This window comes from Ctenopharyngodon idella, chromosome 17 (genome assembly GCF_019924925.1).
Source record: "Ctenopharyngodon idella isolate HZGC_01 chromosome 17, HZGC01, whole genome shotgun sequence".
In the NCBI taxonomy this organism is placed as follows: Eukaryota; Metazoa; Chordata; class Actinopteri; order Cypriniformes; family Xenocyprididae; genus Ctenopharyngodon; species Ctenopharyngodon idella.
The window spans coordinates 24,054,726-24,080,927 of record NC_067236.1 but is presented as its reverse complement, the minus strand read 5'-3'; the positions used below and the strand labels follow the sequence as shown (position 1 = coordinate 24,080,927).

At 37.6% G+C, this 26,202-nt stretch overlaps 1 protein-coding gene across 9 annotated transcripts; it reads right to left on the bottom strand.

Annotated features, from left to right (window-relative positions):
• Positions 1-365: 365 nt before the first annotated feature.
• sh3pxd2ab (SH3 and PX domains 2Ab) lies at positions 366-25,194 on the bottom strand. Of its 9 annotated transcripts, XM_051867741.1 has the most exons (9): positions 21,545-21,702; positions 21,273-21,365; positions 15,082-15,222; positions 8,572-8,676; positions 5,087-5,204; positions 3,648-4,273; positions 3,416-3,465; positions 3,171-3,290; positions 366-2,405 (listed from the first exon to the last, which is right to left on the bottom strand). In XM_051867741.1, exons 3-9 carry the CDS (start codon positions 15,182-15,184, stop codon positions 867-869), a joined length of 2,661 nt encoding a protein of 886 aa, XP_051723701.1. In that variant the 5' UTR covers positions 15,185-15,222; positions 21,273-21,365; positions 21,545-21,702; the 3' UTR covers positions 366-866. The 9 variants fall into 9 exon arrangements, with proteins under 9 accessions (XP_051723701.1, XP_051723697.1, XP_051723703.1 ...); XM_051867737.1 differs by lacking the exons at positions 21,273-21,365; positions 21,545-21,702 and adding an exon at positions 25,050-25,194; XM_051867743.1 differs by lacking the exons at positions 21,273-21,365; positions 21,545-21,702 and adding an exon at positions 24,906-24,963.
• Between the last annotated feature and the right edge of the window lie 1,008 nt (positions 25,195-26,202).

Below are 26,202 nucleotides of genomic sequence, written 5' to 3'. Positions count from 1 at the left end.
ACAATGAAGTTATATTTTTATTTCGTAACTAATGTTAACAAAGATTAATTGATACTGTTGCTCATAGTTGATGTTAGTTAATGCATTAACTAATGTTAACAAATGAAACCTTTTTGTAAAGTGTTACCAATATAATTATAGAATACCTTATTTTTGTTTAGATTTTTATGTTGTGGGATTGTGTTTTTATATTAAGCATTTGTAATCTGTATGCACACTTGTTTACCTTGTTTGTTTTTTTATGAATAATGCAGTGATTGACTATTTACTGACTGATTATTTAGAATATATCAATGTATAAACACAAACACACAGAGACCATCAAGCTATTGTGATTAAGATGCAAAACAGCACTTGGCCAAGACTTGGTTTGAAAATTTAGTATTTTAATAGGAATAGTACCATGTTTAATTACACAAACAAAGAGAGATTTACAGATAGATAGATAGATAGATAGTAGATAGACAGACATTTATTTTGAAAGTGCATCTAGTCTATAAACAGACTTTAATATATTTATTTCGTAAAAAAAAACAACAAAGAGACACATTTTAAAAGAAACCTTCTGCAGCACATTAAGACCAGTTAAGAGCAATAACTAAAAGCTTGTTCAGTGACAATAACATCACATCATCCAGCAGGGGTGCGAGTACAGCATATAAACAAGGTGTCAATCAACAGTTGTGACTTACTTTGTTTGTGTTCCTTAGATTTTGTGAACAGAGACGGCGATATCTAATATGAAATAAAAAAGAGAACACATTTTGATTGGGGTCACGGAGTGTTTAAAATGAATTCTGTTTGGTAAATTTGGAATTAATTTATTCTGGTATCATTTTTGTTTCTGATGGCGGAATCAAAGAACACTAGCTCCTCCTCTCCAGGAAGTTGGAGGGCACCCATCCCTTACGTGTTTTAGCTGTGTCGAGCACACGGCAGTACCACCATCCGTTAGGGTTTCTCTCCAGGACCTCCAGCCTCGTACCTACAGGGAAGCTCATGGTCTCTGCGTCGCCATGGTAATCGGCGATAGAAACGTACTCCTCACGCAGGTTGTTGTGGATCAGATGAGGTTTAGGCTTCACCATTGACACCGGTACCTTACGCCTCATGCTCTCTGTATTACCTGCACAGGAAGAGGAAGTTTGGTCATTGTAGCTATGGAGTGTGGGATGATTAGGCAGCATGTCATTCCTCCATCCTGTGGGAGTTGTGTACGTATTAGTGTTGTCCTTAAGGACGTTCTGAGGTCTGACTGCGAGCTGCTTCACACCAACCCTGCAGTTCTGCTGGTTAGATCTGTCTCCACCCTTCAGGCTTTGGTTAACACGCTGCTCGTTCTTCTCCAAACTTACACATTTACCCAACTTTCCAACATCGACCTGCACAGAAATCTCTAACTCAGGAGCCACATACCAAGACATCTCAGAATTAAGCTTCTCAGTGGTTTTGGTTTCTATACCACTTACTTCTGAGCTTTTGATTGGCTGTAGATAGTAAGTGGGTGCCCATCCCTCTTCGTTCCCCCAGCGGACGAACCACCAGCCACTCTCCTGCTTATCCAGCACCTCCACCTGCACTCCCGCAGGAAAGCTGAGCTCACATGGCTCTTCTCGTTGGTACGCCGCAGTAGTGCGGTACAGGCAGGAAGACGGATCTGACAATCTCATCTGAAAGTTGTCCGATGAGCCACTCTCAGACTCCTCAGATGTGCAGGAGGTCCTGAATTGCATCTGGCCTGTTTGCTCCAGATTTAGGGGACTTCTGAGGGCACTACAGTCTTGGTTTGTGGGCTTCGGATGTACAGATGGTTTGGTTTTAGACTCATCAGCCTGCTGTTTGATTTTAGGTTGCTTTGGGTTTGTGTAGAGTGTCGTATTGGTGTCGATGCTGGACTCGATTGTAGGGGCGTCATATTCCGGTGGATCCCACATAGATGCCTGTTGGGCCGCAGAGGGCGAGTATTTGTCTGAATGACTGTCCTTACACTGTGGCACAGCTCTAAAGCCACCATTTGCATACACACCTTCATCGTCCTCTTCATCCCCCTCACCCAATGTGAAGGAAACGCTACGCTGACACAGAGGAGGAGGGGCTTTACTTGGTGCATCTCCTGGGAGAAACTCCAGCTCTGTGTCAAATTCAAGGCCCACTGCTGGAACATCATATTCTGGTTCCTCATACACTCGTGGACTTGCTGGGCTCACAACCTCAGACTCAACACATGGAAGCGAGTTCTGCTTTGTAATTGGTGGAGCAGGAGGTGGGACCTTGGGCCGGGTCAATGTACTGGTTTGGCGGTTCAAGGTAGGCTTCTTGCGTTTGTCAATGTAAGAACAAGGGGCCCAACCCTCCTTCTCTCCAATCTGGACATACCACCAGCCTCCAGAGTTCTTCTCAATGACCTATAAACATACACAGCCTTTAGGTCTTCCATAGAAATACTTATATGTAGTTTTATTTGCAGCTATAAAAGGAACATTGGGCTCAATTGTCACACTTTTTACTCCATGAATATTTTAGAATTTTTTTTTTACACTGATTTAGAATCAAAAACATTTAAAAACTATATATATATATATAACAATTTTCAAAAACATATCTACACTACTGTTCAAAAGTTTCCAGTCTGTAATATTTTTGTAAAGTTTTTGAAATAACTTTTCTTATGCTAACCAAGGCTGCATTTATTTTGTAATATTGTGAAAATGTTTTTACATTTTAAAATAACTGTTTCAACTATTTTAATATATTTTAATGTGATGTGAGCCATTACTCCAGTCTTCAGTGTCAAATGATCCTTTGGAAATTATTCTAATATGCTGATTTGGTGCTCCAGAAACATTTATTATTATTATCAATGATAAAAACGGTTTTTGCTTATTTTATGGAATACATTTATTTTAGGATTCTTTAATAAATAAAATGTTCAAAAGAAGAGCATTTACAGTATTTGAAATCAAAATCAAAATCTTTTAATAAATAAAATAAATGCTATTACTGTCACTTTTGATCAATTTTTGATCAATCCAGCGTTGCTGAATACAAGTATTAATTTCTTTCTTTCAAAAAAATGTACTGACCTCAAACCTTTGAATGGCAGTGTATTATTCTCCAAAACCCCTAAATTGTAAATGACAAATAATCCCATGTACTGAACAGTGTCATACGTCAGCTTTCTGTCCTCCACTGAAACTGATCCCATCTGTCAAGCAGGACCGGAACTCAGCGATGGTGTAATACTCAGCTTCAACACTAGGGGGATCTGGGGGCTGCGGTAACTGAAATCCCTGAACGTGAAAAAAAGAATTTGCTGTTCAGCATAATACAAACCACAAAATGACCTATTTGTGTGTGTTGTGTGCAATGGAGAGAAAGCGGAAAAGAAACGTAGAGAAAGGGAAAATAGACTGACCAGGCTGTTTTCTCGACGGGGAAGTGGTTTTTGACTGTTTGATGGTGATCCTGGATTAAAGAGAAAACAAATAAAAAACTAAATGTGTTTACTATCTTTGACACATAAAAGAACAACATTATAGACAATAAAAAGAAAAAGAGGAAGAATGGAAAAGAGAAATATAAAGAAAAAGGAAAGGAAATAAAAAGAAAGAAAAAAAAGCACAAAAAAGGGAAAGAAAAAATCTCACTGGTCTCAACGCTGTGGAATCTTTGAGGTGCTACTCGAGCAATGGCAGGAGATGGAGGGACACTCTTGGTCTTTAGTGCGGATGGTGTTGAAGACACATTTGCTTCAGAAACAGATGCAGGTACACAAGCATCTGGCACTGGCACTGACACAGACACACTGCTTTCTGAGACAGACAGATGCATACTCGAGTCTGTGTGCTGATTGACCTGATCATCAGAGTCTCTCTCTGAGCTACTACTGCCCGTGTTAGCAGCTGTATTAATGCTGCTGCTGCTGCTGCTGCTGTTTCTGGCATTGTGTGTATTGTTACTGTAAGCATCAGTCTGCTCTGCATTGCAATTGTACTGTGTATATGTGTCAGTCTGTGAGTGCATGTATGTGTTTGCTAAATGCATTAGTGTGTTGCTGTTAAGGTGTACATTGGTGTCAGGTTCTGTATGTGAGTGCCGTTCGTTAGCGGGTTTCTTGTTCAGGAGGTTGCTGATCTCCATAAGGTTTCCGATGATTTCCACCTGACCATGCACAACTGGTTTATTTGTCTCTGTTGCCTGGTTACCAGCCATGACACCATCTTGCATTTTCCTCAGGTAAGCAGCTGGGGCCCATCCCTCCTTTCCGCCATAACTGAGAGGGGAAAAGATCGAAAGAGATAGAGATATTGCATATGCCCCCAAAAACCATGGGACTCAAAAAAAAAAAGAAATAAAAAAAAAATACAATACAATTTAAAAGTTTGGGGTCAGAACTTTTTATTATTATTATTAATTTAATTTAATTAATCCTATTCAGCAAAGATTAAATGGTTCAAAAGTGACCGTAAAGACATTTATAATGTTACAAAAGATTTTTATTTAAAATAGATAAAAACGCTGTTCTATTAAACTTTCTATTCGGAATCCTAAAAAAAATTACAAAATTTCCACAAAAATATTAGCAGACTGTTTTCAACACTAATAATCATATGAAATGTTTCTTGAGCGCCAAATCAGCATATTAGAAATATTTCTGAAGGATCATGTGACACTGAAGACTGGAGTAAAGGCTGCTGAAAATTCAGCTTTGCCATCAAATAAATTACTTTAAATGCTTTAAATAAAGTGTCATTAAATATGACATGTTTAAAAATACAACAACCCTGTCTAATATAACAATACTGCCCAATATTTACTATCTTCCCTTGACTATAGTATAAAAAATCAAAGAGGCAAGAAGGTCAAAAAAGAGGAAAAGAGAATAGGAAATAAATCCTATTACCAGATAATTAAGTGAGTGTTTTTCCAGTTGTTTACTTTTCTGACTGCTCACCTAGCAAATTTTATAATCACATTTACTTTTTCTGCAAAATCCTAATAAATATTGACTAAATTCCAGCAAAAGAAAGCAAAGCATGTTAAAGTAGCTCAAAGAGAAGAATGAACATGTGGAAAAAGAGTTTACCGTATGAACCACCAGCCCTCCAGATTCCTCTGGATAACCTCAACCATTACGCCACTCTCAAAGCCCAGCTCATCCTGACTCGAACTGCTGAAGGACTGATCTGTAATATACCACTCTGCTACAAACAAAAGAGGAAGGAGAGCACATTGTATACTGCTCTGCTACAGGATACATAGACATCTGAATACAATGCTTAGACAGAAAAAAAGCATTTACAAATCAATTTTAAATCTGTCTAGGAGTGAGTAGGTGTCTTGAACTTACTCATATAGTACCCTCAAAATGATCTGACACTAACAGTCACATTTAAAAATTTTATTAGGGCTTTTCACACTTAAAATAGTTAACTCTGGGTCATTCTAAACCCCGGAGAAAAGAATCCTTGGTTATCTTGCTTCATGTTTCACACCGCTCATAATTTACCCAGGGTTAACAATTAATCCTGGGTATTCATAAACAGATTTTTCACATTGTACACCCCTAAACCCTGAGTTAATGTTCTTATTTGCATATTTGCAGTGTCAGTTTCATGGATTGTACGCACACTCGACCTGTTTACATAAAGGCTCTAGCATTGCACATCATCATTACATATTGCTGACTGTAATATAATTGTTTCCTGAATGAATTTTTCGGACTACAAAATGCCTCAGATAGGACAGTAACCTCGGTTCCCTGAAGAGGGAACAAGACGCTGCGTTGTAAGTTTATGACACTATGAGCCTTTGTGACACTAAAAGCCTTACAATTGGCAATGTGTAATGATGACGCGCAATGCTAATGATTGAGACTTCAAGCACAGGTGAAATCAGTCCAATGGTGTGATGGAACGTCATAGGTGGGTGATGTCACGACCAGGAAGGTATAAAGCACCCCCGAACCAAAAAATGACTTCAGGAAGTCTGTCACAGGCACGACAAAAGTATGGCAGGGCAACTCTTCAGGTAACCAAGGTTACAGTCGAAACCAAGGCGTTCCCTTTCAAGGGAACTTGTGCTGCATTGTAGGTTTCCAACACTATTGGAACGTTAATACCTACTATGCCATGCTGACCCCTGCCTGTCCAGTGTGAAGCACAACTAGGACTGCAGCACTTGGGACCCTGAAGTAGAGTCCAGGTTCTAGGTCATAAAATTTGACGAAAGTGTGCGGAGAGGACCAGACCGCCGCAGCACAAACATCATAAAGAGAAGCCCCTGAAAATAAGCTCCTCATAGAATGGGACCAAACAGCCAAAGGAGAAGGGTGACCGGCCGATTCATAAGCAAGAGAGATCGCCTCAACTACCCACTTGCTCATTCTCTGCTTAGATGTTGAGTATCCCTTCCTCATGGAGGGAGCTCTGAAGTGAAGAATGGTCCCAACAACCTCAGTTGAGAGACCAGCCTCTATGAGTTGGGCCCCCTCAGGGGCCAACACCCACAGTTTCCATAACTCTGGGAGGGGGTGAAATACTGAGCCCCCCGCCTGAGATTGAAGATACCGCCAATAGTCTCTGAGACCTCTCTCCTTAATATTTGAGAATATTCGATAAATATCTCTCCAAAACTACCAGGGCTACTATAGTACGAGCAATAGCTCTAGCCGTCTCCTTGATAGCGCGAAGAGACAAATCAGTGGCTCAACACAGTTTTCAAGCTGTGTTGGAATCAAGCTCCTCCCCCTTGTCGAGGTCTTTAAGCAGGTCGGTCTGATATGCTTGCAAAATGCCCATAGTATGCAAGCATGCACCAGCCTGACCTCCTGCCGTATAAGCCACAACCAAAGCCGATGTTGTTCTTAGTGGCCTGGAGGGAAGGGTCAGGGCCTTGAGGGATGATGCTGAATCATGTAAGAGATAGCTCACAAACGTCTGCTCCACCTTAGACATCATCCCATAACCATGCTCTTTGAGCCCCAGGATATTCAAATAGTTCAAAACCTGAGGCCCATACACTCGTGACGAGTATTGTTTCTTCCACAATCTTGACACCTCAGTGTGGAGATTGTGAAAAAATGGTAGGCCCCAACACGGAGGTTGCACTCTGGAAGACAGAAAACATTCATCCAATTTACTTCTAGGCCAATCGATATTGGTGTGAAAGCTCTAATAAAAACTGGGTTTAGAACGATGATAACCCGGGGTTAAGCGCAGTGTGAAAATCCTCATTGAATTTGTTATGCAAATATTAAACCCAGTATTATTTATTACACCTTTTCACAGAAGTCACTTTTCTGAGCCATTACATTTAAATGTATTCATTTATCAGATGCATTATTCAAATCAACTTAGTAATCCAAGCAAGATACAACACAATAATACACAGTAGTGCATACAACACACAAAAATGCTTTTTTTTCTGAAGATTAAAATTGGTGACACTATTCAGGTTTATTGTCAAGGTTTTTAAAAGTGACCTTTTGCGACTGTATGCAGTGATAGATGTTTTGCAACTACTTTTAACCAACTGGTCCCAAAGTCAGTGGATTTATGAAGTCCGTTCACACAGGTGAAGTTCATCACATTAACTATGAACATGTTTCACTGATGTCTGACAACAAGAAAGGGTACAAAATGCCTTTTGCCTTAATTTCAAAGAGTATTGTTTTATCATTTAAAACTGTGCAAACTCCTTTTTGTGAAATGTTTTGGATAAAAGTATGTTTGTGCTATATTTATTTAAAATACATATGCTTTGATATTTTTTGTCTAATAACATTCACAAATCTTTAAGTATGCCTTAAGTGATAAAAATACTCCTTTGTGCCATTTTATGTAATGCTTGTGCATTTAGTTTGTTTGCCATTTTAATTTTACAGTGGAAAAACTAACCAAAACATGCAGACACTGCAGAATATCTCCACCACTAGTCATATTCTCTTTGTGTAATATGGGTCAGTGTGTTGGACCTAGTTGTACAGCAAAAGCCTTCTGGACCAAGAGATGGAAAATTTGACATCTTTGCTGGAATTTCCACTCCCAGGCTGTTAAATGCTCCAAGAAATCTGTGTGTGCATGCATGCTCTCGCTCGTGCATGTGTGTGTGTGTGTGTGTGTGTGTGTGTGTGTGTGTGTGTGTGTGTGTGTGTGTGTGTGTGTGTGTGTGTGTGTGTGTGTGTGTGTGTGTGTGTATATGTGTGTGTGTGTGTGTGTGTGTGTGTTTGCAGAACAAGAGGGTCCCTAGACTATGATCTGATGACTGTATGGTTTTCATCCAAGCAAGACTCTATGTGCTGATATGGCATGAAATTGCGTCCATAACATATTTCACCGACAGTTTTCACCCATAAATCTCTTGAAGCAAATGGATGGAAACTGTAAAGAGTTAAGGGTTGCGCAAGACAAAGAAAAACAGGACATTTGGCAGCTCCTTGTGTTTTACAAAAGCCAGCAGCTCTGATATCTGCTGAAAAAGATGTGCCTTGTTTGTTCAACGGTTCTTAATTCAGTTTAACAACAGTGTGGGTGATTAAATATGTAGTTTAGCAGTGTATCTTTGTCTTACTCTCTCCATTTAGTGATCTGTGGCTGTCTCTACGTCCTGTGAGAGAGACAAGGTATGTTGCAGGAACCCAGCCTTGTTCTTCAGCTGTTCTTACAAACCACCACCCTGGAGAGAGAGAGAGATACAGATACAATGAGCACATACCACTGATGTAACTGATTCCAGCTGTATTCTTTTAAATTGGGTCATATCCCCTATGTCTTAATAGTCCTGAGCACATCAACATAAACAAAACAAAAAAAAATCAGATCATTAAATATTATTTTTGAGGAAAAAGGATTTGGCAAAATGCATTTGTGATTAATGCAACCATTTTCAGGCCGAGGACCTCTTGGTGGATACAGAGGTGAAGCAAAGACCCCCGTTATATTACTTAAAATATAAATATGAATGTTGCACCTGTCCTAAATTAGCATGCATAGATGCATACAGATATTATTATTATATGTTACATTGCAAAGCTATGATGATCTTTATCACATACTTGACATGATATTTTATTGGGAGGGACTATGAAACATTTACCTAAACCCTTCTTAACGTTAGATTAAGATATTAACAATATCATATATTTTTAATGCTTACACTACCGTTCAAAAGTTTAGGGTTGGTAAGATTTGGAAGTCTCTTATCCACATAAATGGTACATTTATTTGATTAAAAATACCGTAAAAACAGTTTTCAATTTTAATATATTTCTTTTTCTTTTTATTTTATTTTTGATGGCAAAGTACACAAAAAGTTCTGAAGGATCATCTGATCATTCTAATATGCCGATTTGGTACTCAAGAAACATTTCTTATTATCAATGTTGAGAACAATTGTGCTGCTTAATATTTTTGTGGAAACTGTGATGTTTTCAGGATTCTTTGATTGAATAGAAAGTTCAAAAGAGCAGCATTTTTTGAAATAGACATTTTTTGTAACACTGTAAATGTTTTTACTGTCACTTTTGATCAATTTAATGCATACTTGCAGAATAAAAGTATATCCCGCCACAAAAAATGTAAAACCACAAGAAAATGTTTGGTAACACTTTACAATAACAGTACATGAATAATCATGTACTAATACCTGAATTAATAGTTACTTCAACATGAACTCATGATTAATGAAGATATGAACTAATCATGAACTAATAAAGAGCTATCCTTAACTATGACAGGAGTCATAAGGATTCATGCATGAAAACAGCAGCCTTAACTACATTTTAATATATGTTTGATAATTAATGCATTAATTACCATTTAGGGTAAACTAAATCAAACAGTCTCTATAAGAAGGAATAAGAAATATTTGGACTTTGAAATAAATTTAAACAATTTATTGTCATACTTTAAACAGCTGACATCAGCAGCTTAGTTATAAACATTACTGAAAGGCACAGGATTAGTTTGTCATTATTTTCACTGATCCTCCTTATCAAACATATAAAATACTAAATCAACTAATAATTTATCTTAAAAGGTCTTAATCTGTTTTGTGATATTCTTTCCCATCAAACTAAACCTACTGTGACTTACATCAGTTCCTGAGGAATCAGTTCCCAAAAAAATAACCCAAACAAGAAACTGCACTAAGGTCAGGGAACATTTGCTGGGTATCAGTAGTTTTCTCTCCATCCAGACGCAGGCCGTGATGATACTGTACCTCCGTTCTCTGACTTTTTGAAAAGCCGTACATCACTTAACTGGGCTGAATACTAGTTGTACTAATACATGTATATTTGATAGTAAGTTGATGATAAATCATGAGCTGAATTTGGTAAGTAGTTAACAGTGAATTAATTATGATGTGCCCCCTCAAGTAAAGTCATGACACAATGATGCACTTACAAATCATTAACTAATATATGAATAAACACTATCCTGCCATAAACACCATCCTTATTGATTTACACTCCTGACAAGATAATAAAGATAAAGATGATTTTTTTTTTTTAGTATTTCTTTTATTTATATAATTAAACATATATGGACTTAAAGGCAAGCCATGAACATACCTGTAAAGACACACATAAGGCATGTAATAGGGCGCGTCCACAAGCTAATGCTAATCGAAGCATATACATTTAAACGACAAAAATACAAATACAGTAAATAACTGTACACAACCTCCTGAAAATCCCAATAAAACATACATGTAAACATATCTTTAATTATTAATTCGGTTTACCAAAGCAGTCAACATTTATTAGTTTAAAATGCCGCTCTTTGTCGAATGAACACAACAAACACGCCAAGAGAACACCTATAGTGCACCACTAATGAGCGTCCCACCAGAAACAAACCCAACATTATTTAGTTCCGGGAAGAAAGTATGACTATTTAGCTATGACTAAATATAAATGAACTATAAAAATCAGAAAACAGTTTAGATCAAATTAAATTTATTAGTGGTAGTTAGTCTATTTTCCACGTTTGATTAGACAAATCTATGTAATTAATGGCTAAATAATCATGTGCCATTCTAATTATTTGTCACAAAGCTGCAGATGCCAGATTATGGTTTACAGTTTAAATTATGACTGAATTAAACATATCATTTAATACTAAGTCCAAATATTATTATTCCTTCTTATAGAGACTGTTTGATTTAGTTTACCCTAAATGTTAATTAATGCATTAATTATCAAACAAATACTAACATGTAGCTAAGGCTGCTGTTTTCATGCATGAATCCTTATGACTCCTGTCATAGTTAAGGATAGCTCTTCATTAGTTCATGATTAGTTCATATTTTCATTAATCATGAGTTCATGTTGAAGTAACTATTAATTCAGGTATTAGTACATGATTATTCATGTACTGTTATTGTAAAGTGTTACCAAATGTTTAAAATGTTTATGCTTACCACAAGAACACTGTCACTAGTTGCACACACCTGCCTTGAGTTAGTGGTCACAGTGTGAAATGCTCATTGGAGCAAAAAAAACTAGTTTGCCAGATCCACAGTTTATTATGCTGTGTAAAAAATACCTTAAGGACCTTTACCTAGCATGCATTACTCTGCCAAAGCATCATATACTGAGAAAATGTGAGACACATAAAAAGGACTCATGCAATTTCAGTATTTCAGATGTCTGCATTTGTTTTTTGTTTTTGTTTTGTTTTTTAGCATGTACTTCACATGCCTTCATCTGTTTGTGTGTGTGTGTATGTGTTAAAGGACAGAATCAGAATATTCCAAACAAATGTAAGAAAGCATGCTAATAGAGAAAATCAGACATGGCAAAAAAGAGAGAGAGAGAGAGAGAGAGAGAGAGAGAGAGAGAGAGAGAGAGAGAGAGAGAGAGAGAGAGAGAGAGAGAGAGAGAGAGAGAGAGAGAGAGAGAGAGAGAGAGAGAGAGAGAGAGAGAGAGAGAGAGAGAGACGGTAAGTGGAAGAAAGAGAGCATAGTGTATTAAGCTCATAATGACTCTAACATTAAGCTCACAGTTCAGCAACACACACTCACACAAAGACATCTACACACAAACAAACACACACACACACATTCTGGAGGATCCATTAAGATGGTCTAAAGACCTTAACTCAAGTACAACATGCTGGCTGTGGTGGGATTTTTTCAGACACACACACACACACACACACACACACACACACACACACACACACAAACTCTTCTACTGCTCCAAAATTATTCAGTCTTATTGCTTTGCTCACAAATGGTCATTTAATTCTCTGTCTTTGCATATGTACAGGTGCTGGTCATATAATTAGAATATCATCAAAAAGTTGATTTATTTCACTAATTCCATTCAAAAAGTGAAACTTGTATATTATATTCATTCATTACACACAGACTGATATATTTCAAATGTTTATTTCTTTTAATTTTGATGATCATAACTGACAACTAAGGAAAATCCCAAATTCAGTATCTCAGAAAATTAGAATATTACTTAAGACCAATACAAAGAAAGGATTTTTAGAAATCTTGGACAACTGAAAAGTATGAACATGAAAAGTATGAGCATGTACAGCACTCAATACTTAGTTGGGGCTCCTTTTGCCTGAATTACTGCAGCAATGCGGCGTGGCATGGAGTCGATCAGTCTGTGGCACTGCTCAGGTGTTATAAGAGCCCAGGTTGCTCTGATAGTGGCCTTCAGCTCTTCTGCATTGTTGGGTCTGGCATATCGCATCTTCCTCTTCACAGTACCCCATAGACTTTCTATGGGGTTAAGGTCAGGCGAGTTTGCTGGCCAATTAAGAACAGGGATACCATGGTCCTTAAACCAGGTACTGGTAGCTTTGGCACTGTGTGCAGGTGCCAAGTCCTGTTGGAAAATGAAATCTGCATCTCCATAAAGTTGGTCAGCAGCAAGAAGCATGAAGTGCTCTAAAACTTCCTGGTATACGGCTGCGTTGACCTTGGACCTCAGAAAACACAGTGGACCAACACCAGCAGATGACATGGCACCCCAAACCATCACTGACTGTGGAAACTTTACACTGGACCTCAAGCAACGTGGATTGTGTGCCTCTCCTCTCTTCCTCCAGACTCTGGGACCCTGATTTCCAAAGAAAATGCAAAATTTACTTTCATCAGAGAACATAACTTTAGACCACTCAGCAGCAGTCCAGTCCTTTTTGTCTTTAGCCCAGGCGAGACGCTTCTGACGCTGTCTGTTGTTCAAGAGTGGCTTGACACAATGAAAGCAACAGCTGAAACCCATGTCTTGCATACGTCTGTGCGTAGTGGTTCTTGAAGCACTGACTCCAGCTGCAGTCCACTCTTTGTGAATCTCCCCTACATTTTTGAATGGGTTTTGTTTCACAATCCTCTCCAGGGTGCGGTTATCCCTATTGCTTGTACACTTTTTTCTACCACATCTTTTCCTTCCCTTCACCTCTCTATTAATGTGCTTGGACACAGAGCTCTGTGAACAGCCAGCCTCTTTTGCAATGACCTTTTGTGTCTTGCCCTCCTTGTGCAAGGTGTCAATGGTCATCTTTTGGACAACTGTCAAGTCAGCAGTCTTCCCCATGATTGTGTAGCCTACAGAACTAGACTGAGAGACCATTTAAAGGCCTTTGCAGGTGTTTTGAGTTAATTAGCTGATTAGAGTGTGGCACCAGGTGTCTTCAATATTGAACCTTTTCACAATATTCTAATTTTCTGAGATACTGAATTTGGGATTTTCCTTAGTTGTCAGTTATAATCATCAAAATTAAAAGAAATAAACATTTGAAATATATCAGTCTGTGTGTAATGAATGAATATAATATACAAGTTTCACTTTTTGAATGGAATTAGTGAAATAAATCAACTTTTTGATGATATTCTAATTATATGACCAGCACCTGTATGTTTATTTGCAAAATTCAAAACAATATTTCAGTAAAAAGGTCATTCTGAATTCTCTCCAGACATGCTATGTTTACTTGGGAATCTTAACCATAACTCATCCATAACTCATGTTGTGATACAAATTTTCCAGCATCTAAATAGTTGTAGAGTGACAAACTATTTTTACAAGTTTTTCTGTGAAGGTGATCCACGATGAACGAGCACCTTAGAGGCTTTTTTTTTTTTTTTTTGCATGTCTTTGGAATTAAATTTGAATACATTTTGTAGTAGCCATATATCCTTATTTTCATTTCACTTCCAAAAAGGTCATAAAATAACAATTGTAATATCAGAAAAATAAGCACAATTGCCATGAAAGACAATTCACAGAAGGTCAAGTAGTGCAATGAAAACAGATCATCAGGACAGCATTAGTAGTTTGTTTCATCATTGTTACAGTTTGAATGTCTTAAGTGCAATTTTTAAGAACACATTTTCAAAAACAGACTTTTGATGATTAAGACCACCCTATAGTGAACACCCCTGCATAGTTTAAAAACCCTAAGTTGGTCTACCAGTCTGACCAAGTTGATGCTTTTAGAGAGATCTGGGGAACTTTTTAACTGGTCCGACTAAGAGACCAGCTAAGCTAAGTTACAAGCTAAACCAAGCCTTTAGACTTTTTAGACTTTTTTGTAGTGTACAAAAGACATTTTATGAGGTGATGAAGCTTTTATTAAAATTTACTTTTATTTATTCTTTTTTTTTTTCTTTTTGAGTTTGTTCATTTGGGATGGGGTTGGTAAAGGGCACAAGTTCGAGACCTCATTGAAAATCTGGGATCCAAATATCTAACTGAAACCTGGAAATAAACAAGATGCTCTTAAATCGTGGATTTCAAATGCATCTTCTTAAATCATGCTGCAGAACATGATCATCAGATTTTAGACAAACTAGTGGAGTTTACGCAGCTTAAGTGCTGCTGTCATCAAAGCAAAAGAAAGACTAATCAAATACAAAGACATTCTGAAGTTCATGATCTTTTTTTAATTCAACTTTGATCTCAAAATGTAATGTTAATAATATGTTAATAATAAAAATGTTTCATTACCATATAAAATGCAAAATACACACATTTTCACTAGTTCTCTTGGAATTTTGGACTCCACTCCATATGACAATATGTTGTGTGTGTTGTGGATGTGTGTCACTCACCACTCTCACTTTTTTCAATCACCTCCACTCTCTCTCCTGCTTTCAGGCTGATTTCTGTATTCTCTTGACGCTGGTAGTCCGCCGTCACCACATACACACACATACACTCCTCTGCACCCAGGGCTTCTCCACGCTCTCTCCCTGAGGACGACGGAAAAAAACAGGCCGTGAGCCAGCTGCCTCCCCGCCCATGTCCACCTGAACTACGCCGCGCCATTCACCAACACCAACACAGCCCCAGCCAATCAGCACGTGGTAACAGATCAAGGGTCATCCAAAAATCAACAAGAACACAGGTCCAAAGAGGTTCAGATATGCGGAGTTAATGTCTCATCAATCAAAAGGCTCAGGTACAACAAATCCTACTATACATCCAGTTCCATCCCGCCTTAAAGTTCCAAGGTAAAAGGTTTTGAGCAAGCACAGTTCAAGCTGAAGCACATCCTACCGGCCCTGGGCCCAGGGGTCCAACCAACAACAAGACTCATATGGACTCTGGCATCTCCTCTAAGAGGTTCAGATTCCTTCTGCAGCAGGACACAGGCCTGACTAAATAAAGGAATGGAGCAAAGGGGGAAAATAAAGAGAGAGAGAAAAGGAAAAGGGGTAGCTGACGAAAGGTTTGAAAGATGAGATGAGGAAAATACACCAAGAGCTAAAGGCTCAAGGGGCGGGACAACAGAGAAAGGGGAAACAGATGTCAATCAAATGATGCTCCACCCCTTTAAAACAGTTTAAACAGAAACATATGGCCTATGAAAATAGAGCATACTCACACAGTCAGCACATACTCACATTCTCTCCAACTTTGTTCACATTCTCTGAAACACAACCTACTGCTCTGACACAAAAAGAGCACCATTCGAAAGTATGCTTCTCTATTTTTAGAAAAAATGATTAGTATTCTGTCCATATATCTACAAAAATATATAATGACATTTCTATACATATGCATGTAGCAGCAGGGGCTAACTGCCAAATGTTAAATACTTTACAATGGTCATAAGAGAGGTTGAAAGATTGAATACACAAACGTTGAAAAACGTGGGGTCAGACATAAATATATGTATTTTTTATTATTTTTTACAAAAAATATATTTAAAATAAATGCTATTCCTTTGAACTTTCTATTCATCGAAGAATGCTGAAAAAATGCATTTCGATTTTACAAAATTATTAAGCAGTGTTAAAATATAGTATAACGCTGATAATAATATGAAATATTTCTTGAGCACCAAATCAGCATGAATGATTTCTGAAGGATCATGTGACTCTGAAGACTGGAGTAATGATGCTGAAAATGCAGTTTTGCCATAACAGGAATCATTTACATTTTAAAGTATAAAATAAAATATATAAAAATAGAAAACAACATTTTAAATAATAATAATAATATTATTATTATATGTAATAATATTTCACAATATTACTGTTTTTACTGTATTTTTTTGAACAAATAAATGCAGCCTTGGTGAGCACAAGAGACTTCTTTCAAAAACATTTAAAAACATTTAAAAATCTTAGCGACCCCAAACTTTTGAATGGTGTATATTCTATCACTTGTATAATATAGTCTTTGTGGCTATATTTTAAAACAGTGTGTTTTTAATGCTTGTTCCAGTGCAATTACCCAATAGTCTTCCACTTTAAATGCACTACTGTACACATATTGTAATTTTATCAATGAATTTATTATTTTATTTTTTGTGGCAAAATCACAGTCATGCTGATATTCAAAATAACAGCTCTCTTGTTTGTGATATTTGTGTAAATAAAACGTAGTTCAAACTTTTATAAACAGATTCAGCCTCATTTAAACACATTTACATTTGGAGCATTTATGCTGATGCTGTTATTCAGAGATATTATTTCTTAAAATTCCCATGTACTGTATTTAACCCCTATTTTTACAATCCTCATCCTCGTCCTCCCCTGCACAGATGAGGAGTTTGATTAACTTTTAGTCTTCAGAGTGTACAGACAAAGGGATGTTTTATTCCCTTTTTTACAGTCCCTCTTTCTCTGTTTTACTTCTAATTTTTTCCTCTTTCCTTCCCTTGTGGCTCCCCCTTTCCTCACTCCTCATTCCCCCATCAGACTGAAACAACTTCCTCTCTGCCACGTCAACAGCCTCCCTATGAACTGCTTTTCTTGCAAAATCTCTCTCTCTCTCTGACTGTCTCTTTTGTCTCCATTACTCTTTCTCTCTCACTCACTTTCTGACCATTTCCTGTCATTGTTGTTCATTTCTACAGGAATTCAGCTGACCTCATGAACAAAAAAGCACAATGTACTTTCTTCATTATAAATCAGACTGCAAATTCAATACTGCACATTAAATTACACTTAATCAAGTACATGTTGCAACTCTGCTGGGGGGTTTGACATGAAAAATGAAATGTGAGATTAAGTTGCAACTACTGCACAAACTCAGGAAAAAGTTAGTCATTTGTCCACTCTCTGTAGTTTTAGAGTATATACACACTGTGCTTACTATATGTGTGTTCCTGACCTATAGAGGAATACTTTTGGGGACAAAATTGCCAAAAAATGTCTTGCTAGAATCATTCTAGAAGAGAATGCAGGGGTCTCTTTTTAAAACTGAAGTACTTTTAGTTTGACACTCCATATTAAAATGCTCACAGTGCCAGACGCTGAAAAACAGACATGGTGCAATGACCAATGACGTCAGTCTGATTCAACAATTAACATCTTAGACTCCAACAAAATGCACAAGCATGCATGACTGAACCTTGCGAAATGAAATGCTGTGTACTGCCAGTTGAGAGGCTTATGTTGAGTTATATGGAAGTAAAATAAACAATATATTGACTTCTAAAGTAAGTTTGTAAATGTCTGTTCAATTATCACAATAATGTCTTTTGTCTTCCTTTGGGGCTTTTCTCAGCAAATTTTGATATTAATAAATCTGCATATCATGTGATTAATTTGATTATACTTTTAATTGATTGACAACCCTAAATTGACAAAACAATTGTGGATGAAGTACTTTCCCATGTAATTGAAACTTGCAATGATATATCAGTACCAAATACACACAATTTATGTAACACACTAAAAAAAAGTTCACATTTGTTCTCCTTTTTTCCAATAACCCCAAGCAGAACTTTGCACTGGCTTACACATCACATCCACACACACAAGTTATCATGTCTAACTATGTGTTAATAATATTAAATGCAACGTGTAATATTCAACAAATTTCTTTCTTGCTGTTGCACACGCACTGATATTGGGAATTAAAGGCACAATATACCCAGGCCTTAATTTGAGGTAATAATTGCATCAATAATGATATTTTACTGTGTAATTGTATGTATTAACTTGCATTATTTTGCAAACTTAACCTGAATCCCTTGACATCAGCAGTCCAGGGGACCTTAACAACAATATTTCTGTGCCAATTGATTCCAGATGTTTCGCTTCTTTTCTGCTGAAAAGATGTGATCCCCATGAAGTAATGTTAAAGCAGCTTATCCTGAGAAAACACTTTTCGTCAGACATGCAGGACAACTACTGGTAGGTCATCAGGTTGGTCAGACTTTCAGAACAATGATAGGTGTGCAAAATTAATTAGTAAAGTTCATGACAATTAAACTAAGCTAAAACAGATAGAAATCATTGTCAGATACAATCAAACAACCACTGCAAACACACAAGAAGTCTGCTAATGTTGAATGTTCTGGGTTATTCTGGAACTGCCCTCAAACCAACATGCACAGAAGTGTTTTCACACCATTCGCCTTTAATTTTACAAAATTTACAACTGAATATAGCCTTACTAACCCTAACTTAACTGCAAAATCTAAGTGCAACAGCACAACCTAGTGTACAAAGACCAACTAAGTATTGTACTGTATCTATTTCAGGTTCAAACTCAAAAGGACAGATAACAAAATATCTGGATTTTTTTTATACTGTCAAAAAAAAATTAAACTTCCCATGTACTGTAATGGTAATGTAATGTTTCATGAAGAAAATTTAACATCCATGGAACCCTTCCATTGCACAAAAGGTTCTTTATGGTCGAAAATGTTCTCAAAAAATGGTTCTTTTAAAATGGTTCTTTTAAGAAATGTTCAGTGAAAGATTCTTTGGGAACCATTTTTTTTAATGAGTGTAGAATAATTAATATTTTTCCGTTACTTCTAAATCTCTTTATTACATGGCATGGAAGTTGAAATATAATCAGATTAGCCATTACCAGAACAATATCACAGAAAACTGTACCGTAATCATCACTGAGATCATGTCACAATTGGCATTTAAACTTTCTAGATCTTGTAGCACTAATTGTGTAGCACACAATTACAAAGAAATATTTCCAGAAAGTTGTGTATGCTTTATTAACAAAGGCTGAGAACAGTAGAACTGAGCGCTCATTAACAAAAGTGGTTCAAAACTGTAATGTAATATTCACCTTCTCAAATTGAGGTCACATTGTGAAGTCTCACCACTTAATCAAATCACACACTTGCTGTTCCAGAGGATGACCAACAAGTAATCGTATGAAAGACAGAAAGAGGGCAAGAGAGTGTTAGGTTGTTGTGACCACACCACAGCGTTTCACACTCCACGACTAAAGCCACCAGAACTAAATACATGATGAGATTAATGCTGCTGAGTTGCAGCTCGCTATTGAGTAGTTTGAAAATATGCAGTGCTCCATATGAATTCAACATTATAATGTATGTAGTAGAGAGACCAGGGAGTGTTGTTACACGTGGTCAGTTGTAATACTGTCAGTTTGACAAGTCAGAAAAGAGCTATGGTGATGTCATCATACACACCCATCACCTTTTTGAGCTCACAGGAGAAGTGGCATGCGTCTGTGAGCAACATTGTAGATTTTATGAACAAAAAAACTGATTTTCAGGAAAGAAAATTTTTACTTTTTCTTAAGATTGTTTTTTGCTTAGCAATCGTATTGTAGATACAGTTATTTGACTTACGTAACCTAAAAGCTGTTTCTCTTGTTTAATTTGATGTTTTACATTCATACTAACTTCAAACCCACATGCTATAACAGTTAGCTATGTTATGGCTATTTGGGGTGGGGATAGTTGTAACAGTTCATTAAAAATGTTACAGCCAACCCTAATGATGATTCCAGTTATCAATCACATTCCCTATTAAGACAAAATTAAGATTTTTTTGTTGCACATTGAGGGATTTATGTGGTAAATGCGTTTCCATCATAGTTTATGTGCATGTGTTCTTATCAAAAAACATTATTATCCACCTCAACGCACATGTTTTTTGTGCAAATTTTTCGAATTGACAAATGAATCTTCCAGATGATTCATTCAAACATAATTCCACACAAAAACCCAACTCAACAGACCCCAAATCAACAATCTAGGACCATAAATGAAGTGGGCTCCATCCAGTCTGAGCTAACTAATGAAACCCCCAGCTAAGTACTTTATGGCCATGCACGCATCTTAGCTGAGGAAGAACGTTGTCAACTTGGCAGTAAACCCAAGACTAATGGCTGAAAAGGCAACACATTGTGACTCACAGCTTGAGCCCCACGAAGATAAACGGCAGAGGTTGTTTCATTCCCAAAACATAGATACAAAACAGACTTTCTTCTTCTGAGTGACCCCTAAGTGACACAGAGTTGAAATCCACAGGAAAACTTTTTTTATACATATAAACTGCATAAAATCATCTAAAAACAACATCGTTCAACTGCATAATTCTATATCATGTCTACAACCTATATAGGTTACCATTATTCTTAGACCACTCACAATTCATGTAATTGTTATAACTTTTGAATGGTGAATTGGAAGAGTGTTGTTTACTATGTGAGTGACTGATTTCTAATGACTCAAAGGATGGCATGAATGAAATAAAATGTATCATAATCTTTTTAGAGAAAACGTGTAAACTGTACTCTTCTGTACTCACTGTTAAGAGCAGGAAAGTTAAGAGACCAGGTGATAACATGTAATTTATGGTGAGGAGGAGAAAAGCCACCTTTGAAACAAAGACGACACCTTATTGGTCAGAACTCCTCAAAGAGGTTGGACAAACACCTCAGTTTAAAAATACAGGACACAAGGAAAGCTTTAGACAGAATCAACGATTGAGGCAGATAAAGATTAGATGAAAATGGGTTAACAGTTTCATTCAAGTCATCTTACTACTCTAGTCTCACTTACTTTCTTTTAGTTTTGTCACGACCGGGGCTAGAACCCAGAATATGTTGCTGGTAGCCCAATGCTCTAACCACTACACCACGGAGCAGTGTAGACCTAAATTGCAGAGAATCACAAGAAAAACAAACAGTCTTAATGTCCTTCTTGAATAAACAAAAATTAAGCATCAAAAGCAGGGCTGAAGAATGTACAGATCCACAAGGCAAAAATGTCCAAAAACATAAAGCAAAGTTTCCAAATAAGCAGGTCAAAGTTCTGAGTAAAAAGTCTCTCACAGTAATCCAAACAAGGGCCAAAAGATCTGTCAGAACAAAAGAACTTCAAGACTGAGCAAAGATACAAACAAATGCAGGTCTTATATATGCCCACAAACACACACTAACAAGCTAGGCACAGGTGATATCATTGAGCTAATAATGAACAGGAAATCAGGAGGAAGTTGTGGAAGGTCTTGTGCTCTCTGTTTCCCTCTGCTGGACAGACCGTGGTGTGACAAGTTTCCTTTCTTTTCCACTGAGAGTCTCGTGTTTTAAGTTAAGTTTTGCTGCAAAGTTTAATCAATGACTCTACAGTCTTTGCCCACCTCAAAACTTCAAACTTCAGCCACGAGGGAGACTCCATTCATCGCCAGCACACCAGAACGTGATTGGCTTCCCACGACATCACTCCAATGAACTTGCGAAAACCCCTTCTCCAAGCCAAAGACCGGCAAAGGGAATCCCCATTTAAAGACACAAACAACAGAGTATACCTCCAGATTGTAGCTAAACTGGTGCATTGATATAAAGTCTAATAACCCCACCTAAGAAGCGTTAGAAGGGTTAAATCAATGATTGATGGTTCGTTCAGATCAGGTCTTATTAAGTGCATATATTGCTAGAAACTTGGGATTTCATCATTTCACTCTCTTAAAACTCACTCTTTCCTTGCTTCATTTCTTTCTGCAACTCGTGTGAATGTGTGTGCATGTGTTTGTGTTAGATTTTAGTTTATGTGTTAGAATAATCAATAAAGTCTCATTTACATTTTTAAAGAGAAGTGTCTTGTGTTATGTGCTTATGAATTTAATGTCTTAAACTGTCGATCTATGTTACCTTGCTGATAAATAGTGTTTTCACTATAGTTTGGATATTCATATCCGTACAGAGCATATAGTTATGGCCCGTTCAAATGAACGCTGGACGATTCTTTTGCTCGGTCGTAAAATAAGTGACTCTTTCAAAATTCCCTATAAATTAATTAATTAATTCCCTTTGAGTTAAATTGACCTGTTGTCCCTTACACAACATAGCTAGTGACTGAACCCTTATGTGACAGGAATATAGTATAGACACACAAACACTCACACAAACACACACAGCAATTGTTTTGTGCTAAATTTAAAGTAATAAAAGTGGTAAAATACACTGTTTTTTGTCACTTTAAATTATTCACTTTATTCAAAACTGATCATTCTTTGTTCTTCAATAACATTCTTGCATAAATTTAGACTGTGTGGATCTTATTTCAGCAAATTAGCTCTTATTGTTACATCTATCCCCAGCTTGTGTTACAACTCACCCTAGTATGGGGTAGGTTGTAGCAACGGAACTCTTTGTATTTGACATAGGGTAACCGTATGTCCTCTTTTTCCCGATATTTCCTGGCCAGGATTTCTAACCAGGTGAAAAAAAAAGTTCATTTCTATAATGTACTTAAAGTGCTCTATTTTCGTGCACTAATTTTGTACTTAATATACTAAAAATTCTTCTTTAGTACTTCTTAAGATAATCTTAAGACCATCTAAGTGTACTCAACTGTGTTATTTTGAGACACCATGAAATATGAACTAAAATGTGCTTTTAATATACTATCTCTATTTAAAAAAATTTATTTAGATACTACTTATAGTACATTTGAACCCATAGTGTACTACAAGTGGTAACTAAATATATTTTTTAAATACAGAAATAGTATATTAAAAGCACATTTTAGTTCATATTTCATGGTGTCTCATGGTTTCATGGTTAAGAAGTACTAAAGAAGAATTTTTAGTATATTAAGTACAAAATGAGTGCGTGAAAATAGAGCACTTTGAGTACATTATTGAAATGTACTTTTTTTTCACCTGGGTCAACAGCCTAAAATGGCTTGAGCCCCTGCCCCTTTAATCGTGAAAGTGAAAGTGCCCTTTTCGGTCGTATCGAGGTGCCCCCAGAACGCAATTTCTACACGAAAGTATGTGCACGCCACTGTTCCAGCTGACAGTCCTCATGCATTAAAATGATTGCAATGCTTTGACCTCTTCTCTGTAGATCCCACCTTCTCGCAAGCCATGATTGTTTGATTATGTACATTGCCTGCATGCTGTTTGTCAAATTACTTTTCAGTCATTACCTTCAGCAAGTATGAAAACAAAGCCAAAACTGGGACATTTTAGGCAATTTAAATATCCTGACCAGGACATGTCCGGGAAAAAGAGGAAGTATGGTCACCCTACATTAACTCACATAAACTGTGATTGTGTGCTGGACACCAGCATGCTGGACACCAGGTGACCATGGTGAAGCCTGCTGGCCAGAAGGTCTCCAGAGAGGAGCACAATGGACAGAAGGTCTCCAGGATGGAGCAAGCTGGACAGAAGTTCTCCAGGGCGGAGCACGCTGGACAGAAGGTCTTCAGGGCGGAGCACACGACCACAAAGCGCCAGGCAGACGGGACCAGATACTCCCAAGGTGGATCAGCAGCAAACTAGGGCCAGGCAGACTTCTCAAAGCTGACAAGGCATACAGACAAGGCAGTATTCAAAAGGAAGTACAAGATCTGAACTCACCTCAGGAGTAGGTTTGGCATCAGATTCTTAGATAAACCTAGGCAAAGGGTGCACAGACTCATTGACAGGAACAGACTCGTAGACTCAAACAGGCTCAGGAACAGACTCAGGCTCAGGAACAGACTCATAGACTCGAACAGGCTCAGAAACAGACTTAGGCTCAGGAACAGAGTCAGACTCAGGAACAGATTCTTAAACTTGAACAGGCTCAGGAACAGACTTAGGCTCAGGAACAGATTAAGACTCAGGAACAGATTCATAGACTCGAACAGGCTCGGGAACAGACTCAGGCTCAGGAACAGACTCATAGACTCGAACAGGCTCAGGAACAGACTCAGGAACAGATTCAGTCCACATTTGAAGGGCGATTGCGTCACAGCGGCGCGACAAAGGCTGTCCCAATTCAAAGGCTGCACCCTCCGAAGGCTGAATTCGAAGGCTGATTGTATCACAGTGGCGCGAAAAAGGCTGTCCCAATTCAAATGCTGCACCCTTTGAAGGGCGATTGCATCACAGAAGCACGACAAAGGCTGTCCCAATTTAAACTCTGCACCCTTCGAAGGGCGATTGCTGCTCCAATTTGAAATGTCATTCAAATGTGACTCCAAATGCACACAAATGAAGGATGCAACAATGGACACTTTGCACCCTACCCTACCCCAGAATTCATAGCACGCTGGTGACGACAGCGTTTTTTATTTTTATATAAACCTGTCTAATTACGTTCACCGTGGTCAAGAGAATAAAATGAAAGCTCTAGCGTAAGTTCTTACGATCATTTCTCAGATGTGCGTACATGTGATTCATAAAATGAACATACTCACAGAAAACGAGCGTACGCCTCTCTTTCAGATGTGAAATCTATAAATCGCAAATGATCTTTAAGCGTACGCACACTTTAAGATCAAATCTGCGCGTGCGCACGCTTTATAAATGAGGCTCCAGGAGTATAAAAGATCAGTACTTACACATGTTTGACTTCGCAGTTGATGACGCCAACATTCATTGAGCTGTCGCGGGCAATGAGAGCAAACACTCGCGTTTCAAATTCAGAAGCATGCAGGTCCTCTCTTTGCGTTTTCGAATTTCGCTTCAGCAATCACTTTCATTGAGGACTCTCTGGGCCTATCATCAAAGACACGGCTGCAATCTTCATCACCATTCTGGCGTCATCACTACATCAGCCATTCAATCTCAGTGATACGTATTTTCATCGTTTTATGCACATTGATGTTGATCGGGTGTAGAATTGTACTCGTTTGCTTTTATTCTTTCTACATACAAAATAAGCTGAACTGTATGTGTAGTCACACGCATTTGTTTGAGACAGAGCGCTTGTGCAACGTGAGCAATTGTTGTGCTTGTTTGCATTGTATAGTACATCATTAAAGATCCATATGACACAGGTTACCGTCATATTTATTACGTTTTAGAAAAGCGTAAAAGCAGAGAATAGCGTAGCTTATTCACCATCATTTGCAAGGCTCAGGGAAACCACAAACATGGTTTTTAAAGCAACATGCACCCAGATCGTATTCGAAGGCTGATGATTAACTGAAGTTAGCTGGAATAGCGAATTGGCTCAGGGTTATGAAATCGCTATGTTCTAATTAAATATGCTAAGTATATCTCAGCATATTTTTAAGAATAGCACTGACATCAGTGCATCGATCTGTTCGGATTAAATGCTGCTCGATTCATCTTTGCAAGAGCTGTAAGTTTGTCACTTATAACGTGCAATTAAAAGTAACACAAATGTTTTCTTTTTTCCAATTTGTTTTATGTGCCGTTAATTGAAACATCTTTTCAAGCTTTGAAGTGTTTAAGGGCCTATTATCCAGCAGAACAGATATTTAATGACACCCTTTCATCTAACTCATGGGGCATCTAGTGTTCAAATAACTTCCTTTTGCGATCTGACATGGCTTCGTATCATTATGAGGCAAAAACAATTATTATATGTAGTGTTCTGTGCAGCGATAAAGGCTATGTCGTTTGCATATTGCATTAAAAACATGTTTTATTCTTGTAAAAATACCTGTTATGTCTAGGAGAGCACAAATAGACAATATCAGTAGTAATTTTCATGCAAATACTGGTGGTGGTGTTATGTTTTTCTCA